Source organism: Nematostella vectensis, chromosome 7 (assembly GCF_932526225.1).
Source record: "Nematostella vectensis chromosome 7, jaNemVect1.1, whole genome shotgun sequence".
NCBI lineage: Eukaryota > Metazoa > Cnidaria > Anthozoa > Actiniaria > Edwardsiidae > Nematostella > Nematostella vectensis.
In genome coordinates, this window is record NC_064040.1 from 1823903 (window position 1) to 1846976 (window position 23074).

Here is a 23074-nt window from a genome sequence, read left to right on the forward strand (position 1 = left end):
TGATGTGTCGAAAATCGTTTCTTTAGCGTTTTAGTTGAATAAATCCAACCTACATTTCCACATCGAAATATACTTCGCATCCTGGGCTTCCAGTGGATAAGAACGTTTCGTATCCTGGGATTCCTGTGGATAAGAACATTCCGTATCCTGGGATTCCTGTGGATAGGAACATTTCGTATCCTGGGATTCTTGTGGATAGGAACATTTCGTATCCTGGGATTCCTGTGAATAGGAACATTTCGTATCCTGGGATTCCTGTGGACAGGAACATATTGTACGACTTGGCTTCTTGCGACTTAACTTGTACGGCTGGGCTTCCTGTGGATGAGAACACTGTATTCTGTCGCGATAGGAACACTTCGTAGGGCTAGGTTGATTTCACCTGTCTGGTCTGACTTCTTCGTAGGGCTGGGTTGATTTCACCTGTCTGGTCTGACTTCTTCGTAGGGCTGGGTTGATTTCACCTGTCTGGTCTGACTTCTTCGTAGGGCTGGGTTGATTTCACCTGTCTGGTCTGACTTCAATCGCGCTGAGCGGCACCGTCAGGCACGCCATCCAGATCTGCATGCTCCTCTCGTTCGGCGACTCTATTGTATATGTACGGTTAGGGGTATCCAGACAGAATAAGCACTTTTTTCTTCGTCCGGTCTTCCTGTGTTCATAGACCTCCAAGATGGACTGGTAACTGATGGCGCCTTTCGGGTGCTGCGTCTATAATAAATCCGATATCACGGATAAGTCAAACGAAAACCCAGGTAAATCAAGCGAAAAACCCAGGTAAATCAAGCGAACACCCGGGTAAATCAAGCGAAACGCAGGTAAATCAAGCAAGAACCCAAGTAAATCAAGCGAAACGCAGGTAAATAAAGCAAGAACCCATGTAAATCAAGCTAAAATGCGGGAAAATGAAGCAAAAACTCATCGCTTACCTTTTCCGTTTCAAAGTATGCCAGGTATTTCTTGGTAAAATCCAGCACAAACCATCGCTTCTTCCAGTTTTTACGGACCTCTGTAACACAGAACACCTGTCATTATTTGTATTTGTGGATGGAGAAAAACAACATAACCCTGAAAAAAAAAAAGCTCAAGGCGAGAACCACCTAGCTCAAGGCGAGAACCAACTAGCTCAACTCAGGTCGGGATGGGGAATCGAACCCGGAACTCAGTGGTAAAAGGCAGGCACTCCAAATGCAATGCCAATTATGCCACCGATATAAACCTATTTCACAAAAGGTTGTCAGTGCAAATGGCGAATGGTAAATGGCTTATGGGTACAAATTATTCGTAAAATTAAAGGTTATAAATGAAGACCAGCAATGTCAGAGCCAAGCATTGGTAACAATAAATGGATAATTGTTTTGATTTATCCATATTCTTCGAGACGCATGGTTACTTTCCGTCGTAGAACTGCCATTTGTCAATCGCCATTCGCCATTTGCACTGACAAACTTTATTGAAATAGGTGTATGACTCTCGTGTATGTTTGGATTGGGTCAATGCCCAATGCCTTGGTGATGAAACTGGCAACATAACTTACGGCTGCCTTGTTTGTCTGGAGTGATAACTTCTACATCAAGGAAAAGGGGAAATTACTCTTAAAAACTCACGTCCTTGTTTGACCATGTATCCGCAACAGTAAGTGGCCCCCACGGTCACTGTTGACTCGGAGTCAAAGTCCACACCTGAAATACATGCTCTGTTATGGTAAGCCGTGCTATATTTACTGGTGTGAGACGAGATTTAAGATCAGAAAAGTGCCCGACATTTAGGGTGGGGTTGGAAAAACAAAAAGATTTGCTAGCTCGGAATGTAAATGGGGAGAAGACTTCTACTACGGATACCAATAAAAGGTTTTTGGGGCTCCTCATTTTCTCCTCTGTCTCCTACCATCATGTTGCTTCTTCACCTCTATCCCAGCGCCACCAGTAAAACTGTGAACAGTGGAAAATTCATGGAGTGTTTGTTTTGACCAATAACATGCAAGATTTTTAAACAGTCAACCAGGCAGCCAACCAGCCTCAACAATTCTCAGTGTCTGAATTTCGCTTGTGATTAATCGAAAGAAACCCTCCACATATTTTAGATGTTCACATTTTTACAGGTGGCGCTTTAATTGCGGCCCTTCTCCTGTAAACAAATTTTGTTAAAAGTGCACGCTCACCAGTGCTGTTGAGATAGTCTTGTAAGCTGCTGTACTTCTCAGATATCGGTAGGTCCGTTACGCGACTTCTTGGTTCTGAATATAGTCAAAACGTTACATTAGACGTCAAAACGTTACATTAGAATTCTGATATCACTTCATTCTTACCATATTATAATAATTATCAACTTTCAAAGCGAAGGGCCAAAGGACTTGTTCGCATTTCTAGTCTGACAAATATGGGAATGTTTGTAGTTACCTTTCTGCAGATCGCTTAAGAACTTGTCCGTGTAGAACTTGCTACCACCGACCTTCCTCTTCAAGCTCTGCCTTTTCGTGGTTCTGTTACTCCGAGAGCACGCATGCGCGTCAAGCATGTCATCCAGAGATCTACTGCGAGTCATGCGGCGCAGGGGGCGCTGATACCTGAAGAGAAACGAAAATGATTCATACACTTCTCCACCTTCTTCACCTCCCTTACTCACCAAAAGGTCTTGATTTTCGTCGGTTGTCATATTCGTGTTCTATGCTGTACGCTTCCCTGGCTGTACCAACAATATTATTACTATGGGGTATTATGGATGGGGTGTTATGTTACCAAGAACATGAGTTTGGACAGGGGAAAAGGGACGTGATTAACCCATTTGCTACTGTACCGCCCGAACTTTGCTCATAGAGATATCCCTTAAAATAACTTGTAAATGGACACCTCTGCGGACTGTCAAATGACTTTCAAGATGAATTGGTTAATAGACGAAGTCATTACGGTCGGACTTTAAACATTTCATCACAGACGACCTGAAATGGGAGGCCCATTGCGATGTTATAGTCAAGAAAGCCAACAAGCGACTATACGCCCTAAGGCAACTGAAAAAATCCGGCGTCTCCCATAATGATCTCGTGGGCGTCTATTGTTCGTTAATCAGATCAATAGTCGAATACGGTTGCGTCGTATTCGCCAATCTGCCAATGTACCTATCATCATCCCTGGAACAAACCCAGAAGCGTGCATTGCGGATTATTTTTCCAGACACTTCTTGTGATAATGCATTAGTTTCAGCTGGTCTCCTGACTCTTGAGACGCGCTGCAATAATCTATGCCGCCAGTATGTAGCCAACCTTCTACCCGAGAATCCCGTCCTACAGCTGATGGACTCGGGGACATGTAGTACCCGCCAAATGCAGTCTTAGGTCGGGTACTACGAGCCGCACACAGATGACAAAAAACAGAGGACTAAGCGATTTTGTAACTGTAAAATATGTTAATTGTTAATTGTGTGTACTGTAAGTTTGTTGGCGCTCTCCCTGCAATTCAGTCTCAACTGCAATAGGGAATAATAAACATATATTATTATTATTATATTATTTCCATACCTCGTTAAACTGTCATATCCGGACGAAACAGACGCCAGGGAGCCGTCCGGCGATGAGCCCTCCTCTCTGTCATCGTCTCCGCTACCCAAGGTGAAGTTCAACACGAGATGGTTGGCAGGCTGGTGCTGGAGGCTGGCCGTGCAGAAGGCGGGCCTGGAGGATGTGTCAAGGGAGTCTTTCTCTGCAAGTCGCAGGAGCAGCTTGGCATGCTTCGCCAGGAGGTCCTGCAAACACATGCTCTTTTGTCAGTTATTTCTGATTCTATTGCTATTTTCGAATGCAAAACTAGCGATGTGCAAGTTTTGTACGAATTGTGATGTTGAAAAATGAGTTCTATCCTTCAAAGTCGCGAGGATTGTCTGATTCATGAGGCAATTTTTGTATACTCTAAACAGTGTGCACACTACAGTATATGTAAAAAATAACTGAAAAACCTCTTTCAAGTACCCCAAAGGCTTTATTAGCTGATGTCATCAAGCGAACTGATGGTTAAAAACGCCTAACTCGTCATCTAGATACGATTTACTGTATGAATTTGGACTTTCTTGCCCCCTCAATGGCAGTTAATTCGTCTGTTGAATATGTTCAGCTTCAGAAAACAATGGCTGACCTTGCACTGCTCTTCCAACTTTGCCTCCTGCACTCGGCCGGCCTTGTGGGCCTCCCGTAGATTCTCCTTTTACAAGAAAACAACCAAAAATACATTATATGACATGTTGTGTGGAATTTTATGACGTGTATTCAATCCATCTGAAGATGTCACGTGACAGTTTCTACACGTGATGCCATTGGATATATCAATGAGAGCAAGCTATCAAGTGACGTCAGATGATATCACGTGATGCTGTCACATGGCGTCGAATGACATCACGTAATGTGAACCCCTCTGGCGACATGGCGTCGCATGATATCTCGTGACGTGAGCCCAGCATATCACATGACGTCAGATGATATCACGTGATGCTGTCACATGGCGTCGCATGATATCACGTGATGCTGGCACATGGCGTCGCATGACATCACGTGAAGTGGACCCACCTGCTTAAACTGTGAGCTGTAACAGGAAGTCCACAATTTCAGGCACGCGATGTGGTATCGAGGAAACAACCTAAACGAGAACAAGGAAAGGTGAACTTTGTGAATATAGCGCTGAAACAAAATAGGACGAAAAAGGAAACCCAAAGGAGAGGGATGCGCAAGCGTGGGATACCTTTTCCGCTCAAGTGTAGAAGTCAGTGAATTTTTCACTTTATATATTTACAGTAATGATTCGATTAAGCGCCCTCCTTTAAATAAGCGCCCAGGGCCCGGTTCCTGAAAGGCTGGATAAAGTTATTCACGGACAAATGTTATCTGTTGTATAGGATTTGTCCAGGATTTATCCGTTGGATAAGCATTTATCTACAGACAACTTTGGCCTTCTAGGAACCGGCCCCAGGGCACTAGTTCGAATCATATACACTGAAAAAACCGAGATCTTACTTTAGTGAAGCGTTCTTCTGGTAGCGCGGGTTAATAAAACAGTCAGGGTCATCCATGGTCACCACGTTCAACCACGTCCACAACGAGGCGGTGCGCTCATCGATCTCTTCCTGCAAATCACATATGGAGTTCTACGTTATGCAAAGGAGAGAGGAAAAGGGACAGCAAAGTGGAAGAGAGGGTTAAAAGGTGCTTGAATAAGTCGAGGGGAAAGAAGATAGAAGTGTAAGGGGTAAACGTATTGATAGGGAGAAAGAGGGGTATACCTACCTCTTCACGATCCCTTGAGGAGTTTGCAAGAAATGTACCAAAGCGACTCGAGTACGCACTTTCTGCTATAGTCTAAAAAAGGAAGTACAATTAGCAAGAGGGTCAAAGAAATCGACTCAATATAATTAATTTAACAATTGACTTCCCATAACGCACTGGACGCCTCATCCATCCATCCCGTTAGACATTGCACGCCTCCTTAATCCATGCCATAAGCCAATGCACGGCTCATTAATCTATCCCATAAGCCAATGCACGGTTCATTAATCCATCCCATGAGCCATTGCACTCCTCAATAATCCATCCCGTAAGACATGGCACGCCTCCTTAATCCATCCCATAAGCCAATGCACGGCTCATTAATCCATCCCATAAGCCAATGCACTCCTCAATAATCCATCCCATAAGCCAATGCACCCCTCATCAATCCATCCCATAAGGCAATGCACGCCACGTCCATCCATCCCATAAGACATGTCTTGTTAAGCAACCCTTCAAGCTATATCTGGCACTTTTTGTTATTTCCAAGAAAACTTTAAACGGTCCACAGCCAAATACTTGAATAAAAAGTAATAAGTATTGAAGTTCTCTTACATGCTTGAATAAGCCGATAAAAGTGTATGCTATGTGAGACTCGGTATTAAACGGGGGTGGAAAATGACGGCATGACAAGCCCCATTTACTATTCCTGAGCTTACCTTGAGCAAGTATTCATTGAACTGGAATGAGAAGGGGTACTGCTGAGTGAGCTGCCACACACAGTCCAGCCACTGCAGGAAGACGGGGCCGTGCTCCTCGGTACTCTCGGGATTAGTCTCAGGCGGCAAGATACGGTCGGCAAACTTGTGGCCGAACGACAACCATTCTTTTTGTATCAGCACCTGTGGTGAGAAAATAGCAATTGGCTTGGGACAGGAGGCCTATAGACCAATAGAATGCTACTCGTATTCCTAACACTAGCCCGTCACTCATAAACACATTTTACTTCAATTCAATAAAGACGGAAAATTAGCAGGCACTACTGCATATCATCGAAGTATTGACTTGATTATATTATAGTTACATTATCCACGAAAGAACGACCCTAATAAGGAAGGTCACACTGAGTTTTCCCTCCACACCCACCACAAATTATGACAAAGTCTTTAACCCATGGTCTTAGTGGTATGCGAAAATGCAGGAAAAGCAGAAAAAAAAAACAGGGTTTCTGATGCTGTCGATTCACAAGTGTTGTAGCAAGTTTATTATTTGAGTATTACCTGGAAGCCATAGAGTGTACGGTAATTGGTAGTTTAAAACTTGAGTATTACCTGGAAACCATGGAGTGTACGATAAAAGGAAGTTTATAACTTGAGTATTACCTGGAAGCCATAGAGTGTACGGTAATTGGTAGTTTAAAACTTGAGTATTACCTGAAAGCCATCGAGGGAACGATAAAAGGAAGTTTATAACTTGAGTATTACCTGGAAACCATCGAGTGTACGATAAAAGGAAGTTTATAACTTGAGTATTACCTGGAAACCATCGAGGGAACGATAAAAGGAAGTTTATAACTTGAGTATTACCTGGAAACCATCGAGTGTACGATAAAAGGAAGTTTATAACTTGAGTATTACCTGGAAACCATCGAGGGTACGATAAAAGGAAGTTTATAACTTGAGTATTACCTGGAAACCATCGAGTGTACGATGAAAGGAAGTTTATAACTTGAGTATTACCTGGAAGCCATCGAGAGTACGGTAAAAGGAAGTTTATAACTTGAGTATTACCTGGAAGCCATCGAGGGTACGATAAAAGGAAGTTTATAACTTGAGTATTACCTGGAAGCCATCGAGGGTACGATAAAAGGAAGTTTATAACTTGAGTATTACCTGAAAGCCATCGAGGGAACGATAAAAGGAAGTTTATAACTTGAGTATTACCTGGAAACCATCGAGTGTACGATAAAAGGAAGTTTATAACTTGAGTATTACCTGGAAACCATCGAGGGAACGATAAAAGGAAGTTTATAACTTGAGTATTACCTGGAAACCATCGAGTGTACGATAAAAGGAAGTTTATAACTTGAGTATTACCTGGAAACCATCGAGGGTACGATAAAAGGAAGTTTATAACTTGAGTATTACCTGGAAACCATCGAGTGTACGATGAAAGGAAGTTTATAACTTGAGTATTACCTGGAAGCCATCGAGAGTACGGTAAAAGAAAGTTTATAACTTGAGTATTACCTGGAAGCCATCGAGGGTACGATAAAAGGAAGTTTATAACTTGAGTATTACCTGGAAACCATCGAGGGTACGATAAAAGGAAGTTTATAACTTGAGTATTACCTGGGAACCATCGAGTGTACGATGAAAGGAAGTTTATAACTTGAGTATTACCTGGAAGCCATCGAGAGTACGATAAAAGGAAGTTTATAACTTGAGTATTACCTGAAAGCCATCGAGGGAACGATAAAAGGAAGTTTATAACTTGAGTATTACCTGGAAACCATCGAGTGTACGATAAAAGGAAGTTTATAACTTGAGTATTACCTGGAAACCATCGAGGGAACGATAAAAGGAAGTTTATAACTTGAGTATTACCTGGAAACCATCGAGTGTACGATAAAAGGAAGTTTATAACTTGAGTATTACCTGGAAACCATCGAGGGTACGATAAAAGGAAGTTTATAACTTGAGTATTACCTGGAAACCATCGAGTGTACGATGAAAGGAAGTTTATAACTTGAGTATTACCTGGAAGCCATCGAGAGTACGGTAAAAGAAAGTTTATAACTTGAGTATTACCTGGAAGCCATCGAGGGTACGATAAAAGGAAGTTTATAACTTGAGTATTACCTGGAAACCATCGAGGGTACGATAAAAGGAAGTTTATAACTTGAGTATTACCTGGAAACCATCGAGTGTACGATGAAAGGAAGTTTATAACTTGAGTATTACCTGGAAGCCATCGAGAGTACGGTAAAAGGAAGTTTATAACTTGAGTATTACCTGGAAACCATCGAGGGTACGATAAAAGGAAGTTTATAACTTGAGTATTACCTGGAAGCCATCGAGAGTACGGTAAAAGGAAGTTTATAACTTGAGTATTACCTGGAAACCATCGAGTGTACGGTAATAGGGGTCGAGCATGACTTGTACCAGGCTTGAAACCTATGAAAGACATTCAGTCAAACTCTATTTTGCTAAAACATATCTACTCTTATGTACAAATCTACTCGCTCCCATACTGGCCTTATTCTGCTACTTGTACCTGTGCTGTTCTGTCGCAACCATCCTCGTAACTAAACAGAACGGATGACTTGTCACAGTCCATGGCAACTGCGGCTTGGGTAGCGGTCTGAAGTAGCTCGCTAAGCTGAGTAAGCCACTCAGTCTCTTCAAGCTGGGACAGGTACTTGCTGTCATCTCTACAGAGGTAAGCGGAATAGTTAGAAAAGGTGTATAACGGACCAAGTAGGATGAACATTATAGTGTGACATGTTGTCGTTATGTGAATTAGGGGACACTTGTTTAGTCACAGAGTAGAACTGCGTCTTGGGCTTGCGTCTTCCTAACGATTTCACTAGCAGCTTGTGTCTACAGTACCTTCACTAACTAAAAAAAGGCTTTAAACACATTTACTCCTGCACTGCCCTGAACTGCACAAAAATGAGTATAACATCTGATACTGATTTTTTAAATAAATAATTATTTTTTTAAAAAAAGGAGTACATTGAAAAGATCACTCGGTAACTTTAGTTGTTTTAGACTGTATTTTACACCCTGTTAGTACTCTACAGTAGGTACTATGAACAACTAGTCTTCTTGGATAAGGACGTTAGACCGGAGGGTGTGCCCACAAGTAGCTACAGTACTACAAGCTAAATACATTGGATTACTGATAAAGGCATTTCAATCTGCAAAGGAAATGACTATCTAAAACGTTATAGCGGATAACATTTCTTGACCAAGACACTTGCACCACGTCTCAGATGAGAATGTCACTCACCCTTTCGAGGCCAGAAATGCTTGTAGCTTACAGGCGCTCTGACGAACAGCTTTAAAATCAGGAGGAGAATCCGCGTACACAAACTTGCAGTTTGGGTAATAGAATGCTGGAAAGGAGATCTAAAATGTTTTTGTTGATCCACAAGAGCACAAGAATTAGGGGCAGGGGAGGCAAACGGAATTGGGATGGTGATTGTGATGGTGATTGTGATGGTGATTGTGATGGTGATGGTGATTGTGATGGTGATTGTGATGGTGATTGTGATGGTGATGGTGATTGTGATGGTGATTGTGATGGTGATTGTGATGGTGATTGTGATGGTGATTGTGATGGTGATTGTGATGGTGATGGTGATGGTGATTGTGATGGTGATGGTGATGGTGATTGTGATGGTGATGGTGATTGTGATGGTGATTGTGATGGTGGTTGTGATTGTGATTGTGTGTTAAATCTAAGTGTAAATCCGCTTAGGGACCATTCTTTTATTAAACAGGGGGTTCCTTTTCTTGAAATGTTTTGGAGGCCCCCCTTCAATGCCATTAGATTTTATCGAGGGCGACGCCAAAGAGGATGCGCTAAAGTGGAAAAAAAGGTTCTAGTCTTATTTTTGTTTCTTTGGTACAGGTACAGGTCAGGTACAGGTACCCAGAGTAACGGTCAAGGGTGCACCCTCGGTTCTCAATAGACGTGCTATTTGTAGACAAAACTATATAGCATAAGCTAGATTACTCTGGTATGTCACCAATCCATAAGTCAGACTTTTTAGCAGCTATATCCGACAATAAACGTTCCTTGGAGATACTGCAAAGGCATAAAAAGTCCCCTTTTGTTCTTTCAGGGGTGGTCAGATTTTTATCAGAGAACTTCCTTCCCCCCCTACCCCCCCCCCCCCCCCCCCCCTCCGGGAAAAATTAGGTCCATTTTTTTCGAATTCCGCACCCCCCAAAGAAAAATCCTGGGTACGGGCCTGTAGTATGGGCCCAAACTAGATATTTTTTTCGGGTCGCGTCTTCCTAGGTGTAGCAGTTTCAGGCTTCCTTTCATTTTAACTTTACAAATTTCCCCCCAAACCCCCTCTCCCTTAATGAAAAGTACTCACTTTGGATAATGAAAAGTCCATGACTAAAGTACTCACTTTGGATAATGAAAGGTTCCTGATTAAAGTACTTACTTTCTCCTTGTTCTGGAGTTAGCTGCCCTGTGATCTGTAGTCCCGAGGCTGTGGGCTTGGGCCTGGACAACAAATGGATAACGAGCCCATGGTCAGTCAAACACTGTTTCACTTATTTCACTTCATTTTTTGAAGACAAACTATGTCATGAAATCTCGATACACTCTTTTATTTTATAAGACCCTTTTTCATAAGAAGGTCCAGCCTGAGATTTCACCAAATTTAAAGAACATGCTAAGAATATAACAAGGCTCAGATAGCAGAAAAATTTTTTAGTCCTGTTGCGTTCTAAAATGCAGAATCAAATTGTGCTCATAGTAACAACCTCCTTATTGCTATTGTTCATTAATGTAATTCTCTTCCTAATAATTTATTGCGTATTATATTCTTATAAACACTAAAATTTAAGAACATTGTTAAGAACATATTCCGCCTTAAAATGTCCCAAAAAAATAACGGCTCAGCCTCAACTGAAAATAAGCCGTTCCTATAAAAAAGAGTGTATATCCATCTAAACACAAAGCTTTCTTATTCATTTACAGAAACTAATAAAATGCCATTTTGAAAAGAAGGCCTATAGTCTAGTCTTAAACAGTGTCATAAACAAAAATAGAACAGTATAAATTCGTTTGAATATGTTTTGATGCCCAGCCAGCATTGTTTAGGCATTTTAGCACATGAATAATTGCCCGTATAACCGATTGGGACGATTTTTTCCCCAAGCATCCGCTCCAGCGCCCCCAAAAATCTTCCCAGAACAACTAGTTCGACTACAAAAATTTGCCAGCAGAACCATTCGGAACGATTTTTCCCCAGCAACCGAGGGGCTAACATCTTCCCAGCCAGCCAAAAAACGGCCTTTTGACCACGTACTTACTGTTCGGTAAACACCACAAGCTTGGCCTTGTTGCTGTTTTCGTTACAGTCACATATACTGGTTAGCATTGTCTCATCGTGTTCGCATCGACCTTCCAGTAAGCCCCTGGCAAGACACAAGGGTGGTCATCACAATTATTATTATTAATGATATCATTTATATTAACATTATTCTATTTTTTATTAACATTATTCTATTTATTATTATTATTATTATTGATTTTATTGTTTTCATTGTCGTTATCTTTGTTGTTATTTTTTTCATCATCATCATCATCACCATCTTAATCACCATTATTTATTATTACCACTATCAAATTTACCCAGTCGTTATTGTTGTCATGACAGTTACGTTCTAATTCGCTACGCTCAACCGAACGTAAATCATTTTCTACTTAAATGAAGCAATAAAGAGACAACAAAAGATTATATGGTTGGATACTCAGGCATCCAGAGGGTAACAGAAAACAATTTGAATACAACTCTGAGGTAAATTCTATTTTATCAAAAATAAAAACTAATCGCAAAGACCCTGACAAGGTTCGCTCGTTGGTGATTGACGCACAAAACAAGATAAAAAAGAGGCAGAACTGACAGAACTAAGGATGGTTGGTAGGTGGTGGAAGAATATCAGTCGGACGAGATAGCGTCCGACTCGGAAGAAGCAAAAAGACTTAAGAAAGCACACAATGCCGTCAAAATAGATGCGAGAGAGAGAGAGAGAAAGACTGAGACGTCCAACCTTATTTAACTGGTGAAGAACCAATCAGAACTTGTGAAGTCGATCCCAGAGGCATTGAAGAAAACAATGCTAACTTAAATCAGCTTACATACCAGCAGATATACATTTTCATAATTTGCTAAGCTTAAACTGTGATTCTGGCATGCTATATGGCTAGTTTAAAACTTTGTCTTGAGGCCACAGTAGCTCACTAGGGGAAACAATAGACAATAAAAACAACAAACCTTCTGTTGACAACTGCAGAGGATCTGAGCAGTGCTACACCATTCTCTGGGTGTTGCCAGCAAACAGTGGGAAAGCAGCTACTCCTTTAGATGACAACAACAGCAGACAAATTTATTTATAACAAATTAAAAACAATACCATACAACATACAATTTAATGCAATTATAATATTAATACAACTAATATAAAAGACTATGTTTTTACCTACAAATATTTTCTTTCTGATTTTCATTGGTCCATTGTTTTTAGTTTTCTTTAATCTCACGCTGTTGTTTTGGGCATGAAAATGGCATGGAAACAATGATGAAACGGTGAAAAAATAAAATGAAAATTATAAGAGAAACAGCGTAACACTGATGTTTCAGCTAAGCCGTACTTGTGGAAAACGGCAACAGTGTTGAGTTCTGCATCACTGATGGTAGAGGGGACCAGAGTCTGTGTGGGGTACGGCATACACTGATGACCTACAAATAAAAAATCACTAGTGTCTACCAAGGTGGGATAGGTACAGGGGCATGTGCCCCCCCCCACCCCACCCCCCTCAGGTTAACTATGGCGTTACATGTAAATAAACGACCAAATTTTAACAATTTTTGTATAAAGTTTACCAAAATGAAAAGGTGATCTTCTGGGTGCTGCGCAACATTACAGCGCAACCAGTAAAACCGTGAACACTTAAAATATGTGTGGAATGTTTATTGTCATCTGACAAATGCGACGAAAAGCGAGAATTCAGACACTGAGACTTGTTGAGACATGTTTCTAGTTGACTGTTTGAATATCTCGCAAGTGATTGGTCGGTACAAACATTCTGTACATATTTCCAGTGTTCAAGGTTTTCTTAGTCATGCTGTAAACCTCTAGAAAATATTTTCAAAACAAAAATCACCAGAAATTAAAAATTCTTTTATACCATACCAGGCACAACATTCCATACTTTATTATTCACACCGTATACATTTTAGCATACACTGGTCTGTGTAGCTATTCGGTAAGGCACCTGCGGTGGTTTTGATTCGGGATGTCAAGACATTTTTAAAATTCGTATTTGCCCTTATGATTGCAGTATGTCCTTAACTTATTTCATTCCAAAGCGTGTTTTCTGTGATCTTTATAAGCCTCACTGTGCCAAAGTTGCAGTTCAATGTCTTCAATTCTTTGTCTTAGCATCCTAGAATATTCTTTTTATTGTCAGTTGTGAATTGGTTGTCCCATAAATATACCACGCCTAGACGATTTATCACCTCTTTTAGTAACCACCAGTGCGCAGTGAGGGTGGACTTGGCCTCCCAAAACGTCTCTGTGGCAACGCTAGCTGAGCTTTTTGGAGTACTAAGTTTTAGCCGGAAGTTTAAAGATTTCATAGCAGCCTCTGTTCTTATTGGTAATATGCCTAGCTCGGTGCAATAAGCATTATTTGTTGCGGTTTTACTGACACCCAGAAGCCACTTACAGAATTTGGTCAGCACACACTCGATGTGGTCTTTTTCATCCTATGTCTTTCATATGGACATATCGATGCCCCAAAGTTCACCCCCATAGAGTAAAATTGGAATAAGCGAATTAAAGAGTTTCATTGTAAGTTGCAGACCACATTATACATTCCCCCCCCCCACCCCCACTTGGAAAATCTTGGCTTTGCCACTGAAATAAATGACCCAGTCTCATGTGGCCACTTACTTGGTATTCTCCACTTTGACAATGATAACAACCCAAGTCTTTGGAACTCATCTGTGTACAACATGAATAATCAAATACTAGAGTTTATTTTTCAGAAGTGGGGCTCACTTCTCTGAAAGCTTGACAGTAAAGCAAGTGTTGAAACGGAGGAAGAGGATTAATTAAAAACTCAAATGAACAATAAGATTATAAGTCATGGGACTGAAACTGAGATTGTAAATCCCTTATACATGGGCATTGGGTCTGGAGTATATTCCAGACAGATCTGTTAAACATGTTTATAATATATTCAAAATCACGTCCATCAATTAATCGTTTTGTGCATTCTAAAAGCCATTTGCAACACCCCTTGACCACGCTCAGTGGACCGACTGTTTGTCAGCACCCTGGAAGAACGATAAATTTCGACTTTGCAGCGAAAAATTGCAGGAAAATTCTGGCCTTTTGGATCATTTTATTTGAAAGTTGTGTTTAGAAATTGTTCTTTTATGGAATTTGAAGGGATAAGCTGTCCGTTTTCTGCCGAAAAAGTTGCCTCGAAGAATCGAAGTTATGATTGCCAGGGCGTGGAGCTTCCAACCCTATTGTATTTTATTACGAGTGGGGAGGAGGTGAACCGAGATGAGGGACGAGTGGGGAGGAGGTGAACCGAGATGAGGGACAAGTGGGGAGGAGGTGAACCGAGATGAGGGACGAGTGGGGAGGAGGTGAACCGAGATGAGGGGCGAGTGGGGAGGAGGTGAACCGAGATGAGGGAGGGAAATCACATAAACTGTTATGAATCACGGCTAAAACGGAACCAGATAAATCTGTGGCAACAACTTCAAGAATATGGCTTTAAAACAGATATATTCGGTGGACAAATTAAAGATAATATTCGATACACGAACATTTCGTCTGGTTTGCCCGTGGGTAATCAGGGGTGACCTTGGAAACATAAAAAAAAACAGTGGCTGGTATGTTTTCAGTAAAACATAGCCATCTTATATGGGAGCAAGACCAATTCCTTAATAATGTACCATTGAACTTGTAGAAGTTTGGTGCAGAAGTTGTGTCCAGTATGTTACAGGACGGTGGCATCAAGATGGCAGTCTTGTAGGCAAATGCAAAAAGTCTGGGGAATAACTGAATCCCAAGAAAAACACTTAGCAGTGACACAACATTAACAAAGTCACCATTCAAACCTGTTTTAGTGCAATTCCAAAAAATGGCCATTTTTTGAAATAGCGCCCAACCACAAAAATTATAATTTATACATTAGGGCACTAAACCAAGTATTTATATAATACTACTCATAAATACACTCCTGGAACGTAGCAAGGATTTTGAGTAGGGTAGGGAAGGTTTGTTCTATTTAGCGGACCATCGTTTAGGTATCTTGTCTAGCGTCTCTGTTGTGTGGTACTCAATTGCCTTTTATAAGCTGAATTGACTTTCAAGTGGATTGAGGGAGGGTCTTCAAAGCCCCCTCACTTGGCTACAGGCCTTCTATAATTACACTACTTACAGGTTTTGTGTGATACATGAGAAGCTTGATAAGACTGTCAGCGTCGTAGGAATCTTGAAGACCAAGGCAAAACTGGAGACAGACAGGATTAATAGTGGGAATGACTATGTAACTTGTTTTGTGTGACTTCTGTACATGGAAAATACACTGAAAGCAGAACTTCTCTTCTGAACTTGCCTTGCTGATTCATGTTTCAAGATTTTAGTGTTGTTAGTTAAACGACGAGTACAAGCACTAAGCCTTTAAGCAGGGTACATGAAAAAAGAACCTTTTTTTTCCTGATATGTTTTGTATATCCCAACATAAGAGTAATTTGACTATCACATAACACTCTTACCAAGTGTGTCTGCTTGTTATTACAAAGTATTGCTTATATCCCCATATAAGAGTAATTCATGGCAATCATGTCTACATTCTTACCCTGTGTGACTGTATGTTACTACAAAGTAGCTCAACACCATCGGCCATAAAGATACTGTTGCCCTTTGGGATGTTCTTTCTGGAGAATTTCCTGATCTCATAGATGCATGTGCATGGGACAGAGAGCTCAAGAGAATACTGATGCTCTGTTGAACAAAACAATAGCTCAGCCCCATATACACCCATATTCCAGATATACCCATTTATTATGTACTTGAGTTTATATGTAGCACACACTGTTTTCTCACACATTTGCCCATGTCAAAACAGTACCATATATACCCAAGAATGTGTATCTGGTTCAGTTATTGGTTCAGTTCATTTCAGTTAATTGGGCACACATACATCAATACATACATAGCCATACCTATTTGCTCAAGGTTGGAGAAGATAAGAGGTTTGAACTTCTGTAACCTTGCTGAGCACTCGTCCACCCTCCCAGGTACCGCCTCAAGGGTGGAGCAGCTGCGCTTTTTCAACGACTGTGTGTATCTCAAGCCGTTCCTGGCCTTATTAGATACATGCCTCAGAATCCTGATGCCAGCATGTGAAATTAAAACATAGATAAATATAATTCAAATCCAGGCAGCCCATGACTAAAATTGTGTACCAAGAATATAATTTTGAAATTAATTTGTTACTGTTTTCATACAGGGAGAAACATTTAAAGTTTGAAAATTGACACTGAAAATCATCCACAAAAACAGCACTTAATGGATCATACAAAATAAAGTAGATTCCAATAAAGATTTTTAAAGGACATCACACAACAATTATTGGTATTTTAACTTTTAAAAAAAATGTTTTTTCAAAAACTTTTCTTGTACAAATTTTGGGACACCCAACATTGGAAATTGTTTATACTCTGAACGATTTTGTCTTAATACCATAGTAAGCCAAAAGCCTTTTTGTTGTTACCTTTGTTGTCTAGACCAATCATGAATGTTGTTATTGCCATTAACGAACATGTGTTTCCCAGTGGCTGAGAAGGACTGCCGCTGAGAGCCATGTCTTGATAACTCTTCTGCATCATCTTCAGCATTTACCTGATAGGCTTCTTTCAAACCATCTAAATAATTCTGAAAAAAAAAAATAAGACTCACTCAAAATGCTTAATTGTTTCTGAAAATTCCATAAAAGAGGTGTACCTACACATCAAGAGATACAGGATAAAATCTTACCCTGGCATATACACCAGTGAACTGCACCCTGTATGTTGTCGAGTGAGTCTTACCCTGGCATATACACCAGTGTAAAGCACCCTGTATGTTGTCGAGTGAGTCTCACCCTGGCATATACACCAGTGAACAGCACCCTGTACGTTTTCGAGTGAGTCTTACCCTGGCATATACACCAGTGTAAAGCACCCTGTATGTCGTCAAGTGAGTCTTACCCTGACATATACACCAGTGAACAGCACCCTGTATGTTGTCAAGTGAGTCTTACCCTGGCATATACACCAGTGAGAAGCACCCTGTATGTTGTCGAGTGAGTCTTACCCTGGCATATACACCAGTGAACAGCACCCTATATGTTGTCAAGTGAGTCTTACCCTGGCATATACACCAGTGAAAACACCCTGTATGTTGTCGAGTGAGTCTTACCCTGGCATATACACCAGTGAACAGCACCCTGTATGTTGTCAAGTGAGTCTTACCCTGGCATATACACCAGTGAAAAGCACCCTGCATGTTGTCAAGTGAGTCTTACCCTGGCATATACACCAGTGAAAAGCACCCTGTATGTCGTCAAGTGAGTCTTACCCTGGCATATACACCAGTGAAAAGCACCCTGTATGTCGTCAAGTGAAGCACACCCTGTGCATAGCTGTCGAATGAGTCGATGCAGGTGACATGGTCTTGCTGAAGAATGATCTGCTCCCCTGGATACAGGGGGGGATGAGAGTACAAGCGTGAAGGGAGGGGACCCTGGAAAGGCTGAAATTCATAAGTGAACTTGTTAGATGTTTTCTATTGTCTCTATGTGAACCTATCTTTTCTGTCTGTACAGTATGTCTTCCTTTCTTCTTATTTCTGTCTGTCTGTTTTCCTGTCTTCAGTGTCTGTCTTCCTATGTCTTTCTGTCTTTATTATTGTCTGTCTTCATGTATGTCAATCCATACAACTGTCTGTCTAAAATTTTCAAGTGTTAAACATTTTCACTTTTAATAATAGTAAATAAAAAGCATACAAAAATAGCATAGTGGTAAATATATAAAACCCAGAAAAAACCAGTATAGATAACATTATATTTTCATGTAGTATTAGTCACACAACTGTCAGTTTGCAGTAAAATCCAATATAATCAACTTTATAAAATCATGAGGAATTATTTTTTCTCGGGTGCTGTCTACTTAGCTTTTTTCCTAAAGACAAATATAAATCATCAAATGATTGAAACAAATACCACCTAAAGTTTAGTACCAATAGAGAAAATAATTTCATCATGTTGTCTTTTAGCAGTGAAAGTGAAAGGCAACTAGTGGCATGCTTGATGTGGCAACAAACAAAATAATTCTTATAGTGATCGAAAATAAGGAAATTGAAATTTGCTATATGATGCAGTTACTATATGATGCAATACAATTCCCACATTAAAAACATTATTTCAATAACATTAAATGCTTGCATAATGTTATTCTCTTAGGAAAATGTTAGCAATTAGTAGAAATAAATACAGGAATTCAAAATTACTAAGAAAATTGGAAAGTTCAAAGTTGTTTAGAGACTGGAAAAAGGGGGCAGATCTTAGGTGAACTAAGGGGAAGTGACAGTGGACTATGGTCTCTAGCCTGGGGCTGGCAGGAGATTAAGTGTATAATAAGCAAGATGTTATTGAAATTTTAAAATTCAGTATCGATTCCATTAAGGATATTTTTCTTGTTGTAAAAACAATCTTGCTTCTGTCAATTCCTACTTAAATTGGCATACAAGAAGAGAACATGGATAAAATAAAAAAATACTGACAGTGTTAGGATATACTGTAGTTGTTATGTTTAACAGAATAGACAATATACCTTTAGGAGAATTTGGCCTTGGTATAAAGGTTAGGTAGGTAATTCAACTACATAACACAACAATGCTAATCAAAACATATATTTTACCTTAAGTTTTCTTTTATCAAAACTCCCTTTGTATTGACGATTTCTTGAAATCATGCATGCAGTTATCATTCTGAGCACAGCATTAAAATACAGCCAAGATAGACTGAGGAAATAATATATGAATGCATTCCGAATTGTGATATCCTTAGCTTATAAGCATCAAGTGCAAGTTCTATTGTTGTATGATTCTGGCAATCGCCCAGAAGGTGCCTCAAATTACATGTAACCTTTTCAACTCCTCTAAGGCGTCAATCAACTCTTTGATAGCTTACAAAATAGAATCAAAGGGTGTTTACATTTGAGAAGTCACACACTCCAAACCCTTAAATAGAATTGAAAAGGGATCACTTCAGATGCGAAAAACAACTAGTTTAGCATCTAAGAAAACAAAGACAACAGGCAGAAAAACAACATCCTTTTAGGGCATGTCCTCAGCTGATCGTCATGAATTAGACTTTGATGCATTACATCATTTCCTACACTGCCCAAATTAATCAAGCTGAGTTGGGGATTACAGAAGGTTTACACACGATAGGAGCCCTGTGTACGCTAACACGTCTGGCTCACTACGTGATCAAAAGAGTTTATCCAACTGGTTTAGCAAAATAATGGGATCAATGATGATAGCAGCGAAATACGACACAGGGTAATGCGTTTTGCAGTCTGTAGCGTGTATAAGGGGAACCACAAAACGGAAAGTTGCATGACACGAAATAAGTTTTTTTTTTCACGATGTCGAGTCACGCGAACAACTTCCTGTTTACCTTAAGGCCGGGTAAGTTTTGTTGTAAAACAAATAATTAGCTTCATCGTAAAACAAGCAGCTAGCTTTCTCTCTACATAAACGTTTTTCGTTCTGCAAAGTCAGTCAGACTGTTCGTTTTGTATGTCTGTCGGTTTGCAGATTTGATCCAGTTGATTACTGCCAAATTATAACTTAATATCGTCTATTTATCCTATCCAAGTACGAGAAAAAAAAAAACATTCAAGTATAACAAGTTAAATGTTAATCTCTATTGAAGTATTAACTCGTGATTGATTTACTTACTGGATGAAAGAGAAAGTTTCGACTAAATGTGCAGGCGCTGCATCGCGATGTAACAAAAAACTCGCTCACCCCAAACCCATGTAACAAACTTACAGACAAACTTGAAGCCGGTGCCTTTCCAAATATGTCTAACAACTGCTTTGGAGTAAGGGGAGCTCTAGTCATAGCTACTGATCACTGTTATAAGCCATAATTTGGAGAGGCAGGCGATCACTTCCGCCTGCACTGCAGACGGCATCCAAATGGTGCGCCATTTTGTCTTCTTCTCTGGTATCACGTGATACACCGGATATGGGACAGAAATGAGGCGTTCATAAGGAAGGCCCTGATTGGTTGGGTATATTGTGTCCAATAGAAAGCTTTGTTTTATTCAAACGTTGCATAAGTCAAAGGAACGTGTGGACTCACAATCAACATCAACAATCTTCGTATCGTCCAGCAAGCGAAAAATACAATTATTTCATTGATTAATTCGTCCATGTGAATGAAAACTAGACATAATGCCTGTTGATAATAGTTTTACCATCCTGTATGCTTCGCAAACAGGACAGGCAAAAGCTATAGCCGACGAAATCCACGAGAAATCGGCTTCGAATGGTCTCAACTCCAAACTTTTCTGTTTAAGCTTGACCGAAAAGAAGTTCATGCTTGAGAAAGAATCAGCCGTTGTCTTTGTAGTGTCCACAACAGGTGAGGGTGATCCACCAGATACTATGCTCAAGTTTTTCAGGCGACTGAAGAAAAAAACTTTGCCAGGAAATCATCTAAAAGACCTCCAGTACGGCCTTCTAGCTTTAGGAGATTCCAATTACACGAATTTTTGTGTAAATGGAAAGAACCTGGACAGAAGATTAAACGAGCTTGGAGCTAAAAAGTTCTATGACACTGGCCATGCCGATGACGCTGTTGGCTTGGAGTTAGTTGTAGAGCCTTGGATAGATGGGTTATGGGGGCCGCTGAAAGACATCCTAGGAGTGCCACATGACAATCAGATGTCAGATAGAGAAAATATTGACAGTAACAAGTCAGTTGTAGAGAATGACTCAGTGGCTAATGGTATTGTTCCAAAGTCTGAAAACCTACCTCAAGGGTCTTCCAATGAACATTTCCCTGAACAATTTGAAAATCATAATGAGAAAACCAGCCAGTTTCTAAGTGAGAGTGAAAAAGAAAACAGTTTGAACATAGAGCTGACTGTAGAGGGGAAACCAACTTTACGAAAATCAGGTGCTTCATTGTCATCAAGTTCCCTTTCCATTCCAGTTCTTCCATCTCCCTACCTGGAGATAAAATTCCACCCTGAGAAAACACCAGATTTTTCTACAGTCCCACACCAAGCCGGGGCTAGCTTTCCTGGGGCAGCCTCGCCCATCACCATGGCAACCATTGTGGGTGCTCGTCGACTGACAGCTGATGATGCCATGAAGAAAGCACTTGAGATTACTCTAGACATTAGTCAGTCTGGCTGGGAGTATGAGGCAGGGAATTCCTTTAATATATATTGCCCTAATGACGAGGGCGAGGTGGATGCTATTATTGAAAGACTTGGATTGACATCCATGGCTCAGGTACCTTACGACATCCAAGTTATGTCTGGTACCAAGAAGAAAACTGCTTCTATACCAAACTATATCCCCCAGCCATATACTATAAAAGAGAGCTTGTTGACATGTCTGGACATTAGAATGGTTCCTAGGAAAGCATTCCTGAGGACTCTAGTGGAGTTTACTCATGACAACAATGAACAGCGCAGACTGCAGGAATTGTGCAGTAAACAAGGGGCAGATGAGTATTGCAGGTTTGTAAGAGAGCCAAGCCTCTCTCTGCTGGAGCTACTAACAGCATTTCCTTCTTGTTTTCCACCTTTCGAAAGACTTCTAGAGCACCTGCCAAGACTCAGTCCCAGGCCCTATTCTATTTCAAGCTCTCCATTGGAAAAGCCTGGACAGTTGAACTTTGTCTTTAATGTTGTTGAGTTTGGTGAATTTGAGGACATTAGGAAGAGCAGGAAGGGTGTATGCACGAGCTGGCTGGAAGGTCTTACAGGTTCCATGATAACGGAAGAAGGAAACAAGGCAAATGGTATCTTGAAGATTTCAGAGCTAAGTATCCTCTCCTCCCCTTATGTCCAAGTACCTGTCAGTGCAAGAAGCAATTCAGATTTCAAGCTTCCACCAGATAGTAGAATCCCAGTTATAATGATAGGCCCTGGTACTGGGGTAGCTCCATTCATTGGCTTCCTACATCACAGAAGGAAGCAAATGGAACTAGCAGAAGACCTTACTGGTTTTGGCGAGATGTGGCTATTCTTTGGGTGCAGACACAGGGAAAAGGACTTCTTATACCAAAAGGAACTAGAGTCATTTGTTGAGACTGGTACTCTATCACGACTGTTTACTTCTTTTTCACGTGATCAGGGCTTTACAGTAAGCTTGTCTACCCCACGCTATGTCCAAGATAACCTCAAGTTGCAAGGCGACAAAATTGCTGATCTTGTTCTCAATGATGGTGCAGTTGTGTATGTTTGCGGTGATGCTAAAAACATGGCATCGAATGTGTTTGAGTGTTTCTGTGAAATCATTGAGAAGCATTTGTGTGTGGGAAAAATGGAGGCTATAAAGGAAATGACAAGGCTACGCAAAGAAAAGAAGTATCGGGAAGATGTATGGACCTGAAGTGTGTCACATGATTAGTTTGTCTTTGAGATAGAAAAGTGGGCACAGAGCTACTGTAGTGTAACCTTGCAGCTTATTCTATGGATGACTCTTACCTTTATTTTTAAAGTCAAGGTCTGTTCTAGGACTATTGTTGTTGTGCTGAAAAGACTTTTTGAGGACTGTGTTCAAGAGGTAGTTTGTTCTTTGTGAGTTTTGATTACAACTTCTTTAACATGGGACTTGAATAAGAAAAGGAAAATAAAGCAAAACCCAAGGGGTGGACTGGTACAGAAAGACTGTAGAATTATTAGGTGGTCTGGGCACGGGAGGTGAAATCAGGGTAATAAATCAATGAAACCACATGTGAAAACAGAGTAGTATTGCTT

At 40.5% G+C, this 23074-nt stretch overlaps 3 protein-coding genes across 10 annotated transcripts in view; 2 read left to right on the forward strand and 1 right to left on the reverse strand.

Moving 5' to 3' along the window:
* Window positions 1-20303, reverse strand: LOC116618039 (myotubularin-related protein 2). 8 transcript variants are annotated; one of them, XM_048730760.1, is made up of 27 exons: window positions 20125-20263; window positions 18984-19086; window positions 17644-17817; window positions 16799-16959; window positions 16248-16414; window positions 15881-16026; window positions 15461-15532; window positions 14973-15078; window positions 13954-14004; window positions 12650-12737; window positions 12273-12356; window positions 11308-11412; window positions 10431-10492; window positions 9260-9365; window positions 8522-8678; window positions 8362-8421; window positions 5965-6147; window positions 5267-5338; window positions 4997-5106; window positions 4553-4622; window positions 4125-4190; window positions 3515-3738; window positions 2400-2566; window positions 2162-2236; window positions 1608-1682; window positions 930-1009; window positions 1-711 (listed from the first exon to the last, which is right to left on the reverse strand). In XM_048730760.1, exons 2-27 carry the CDS (start codon window positions 19050-19052, stop codon window positions 502-504), a joined length of 2940 nt encoding a protein of 979 aa, XP_048586717.1. In that variant the 5' UTR covers window positions 19053-19086; window positions 20125-20263; the 3' UTR covers window positions 1-501. The 8 variants fall into 8 exon arrangements, with proteins under 8 accessions (XP_048586717.1, XP_048586716.1, XP_048586718.1 ...); XM_048730759.1 differs by lacking the exon at window positions 18984-19086 and having other exon boundaries at window positions 20125-20303; XM_048730761.1 differs by lacking the exons at window positions 17644-17817; window positions 18984-19086 and having other exon boundaries at window positions 20125-20303.
* The window catches only part of LOC5511987 (DNA repair protein RAD51 homolog 2), an 18378-nt gene continuing 14686 nt past the window's right edge, over window positions 19383-23074 (forward strand). Inside the window, exon 1 of the mRNA XM_001632260.3 lies at window positions 19383-19758. The gene's annotated coding sequence lies outside the window, so the exon portion shown is untranslated. The remainder of the gene's footprint in view (window positions 19759-23074) is intronic.
* Window positions 20302-22976, forward strand: LOC5511985 (methionine synthase reductase). Its single transcript, XM_032381291.2, has one exon. It carries the CDS (start codon window positions 20532-20534, stop codon window positions 22704-22706), a length of 2175 nt encoding a protein of 724 aa, XP_032237182.2. The 5' UTR covers window positions 20302-20531; the 3' UTR covers window positions 22707-22976.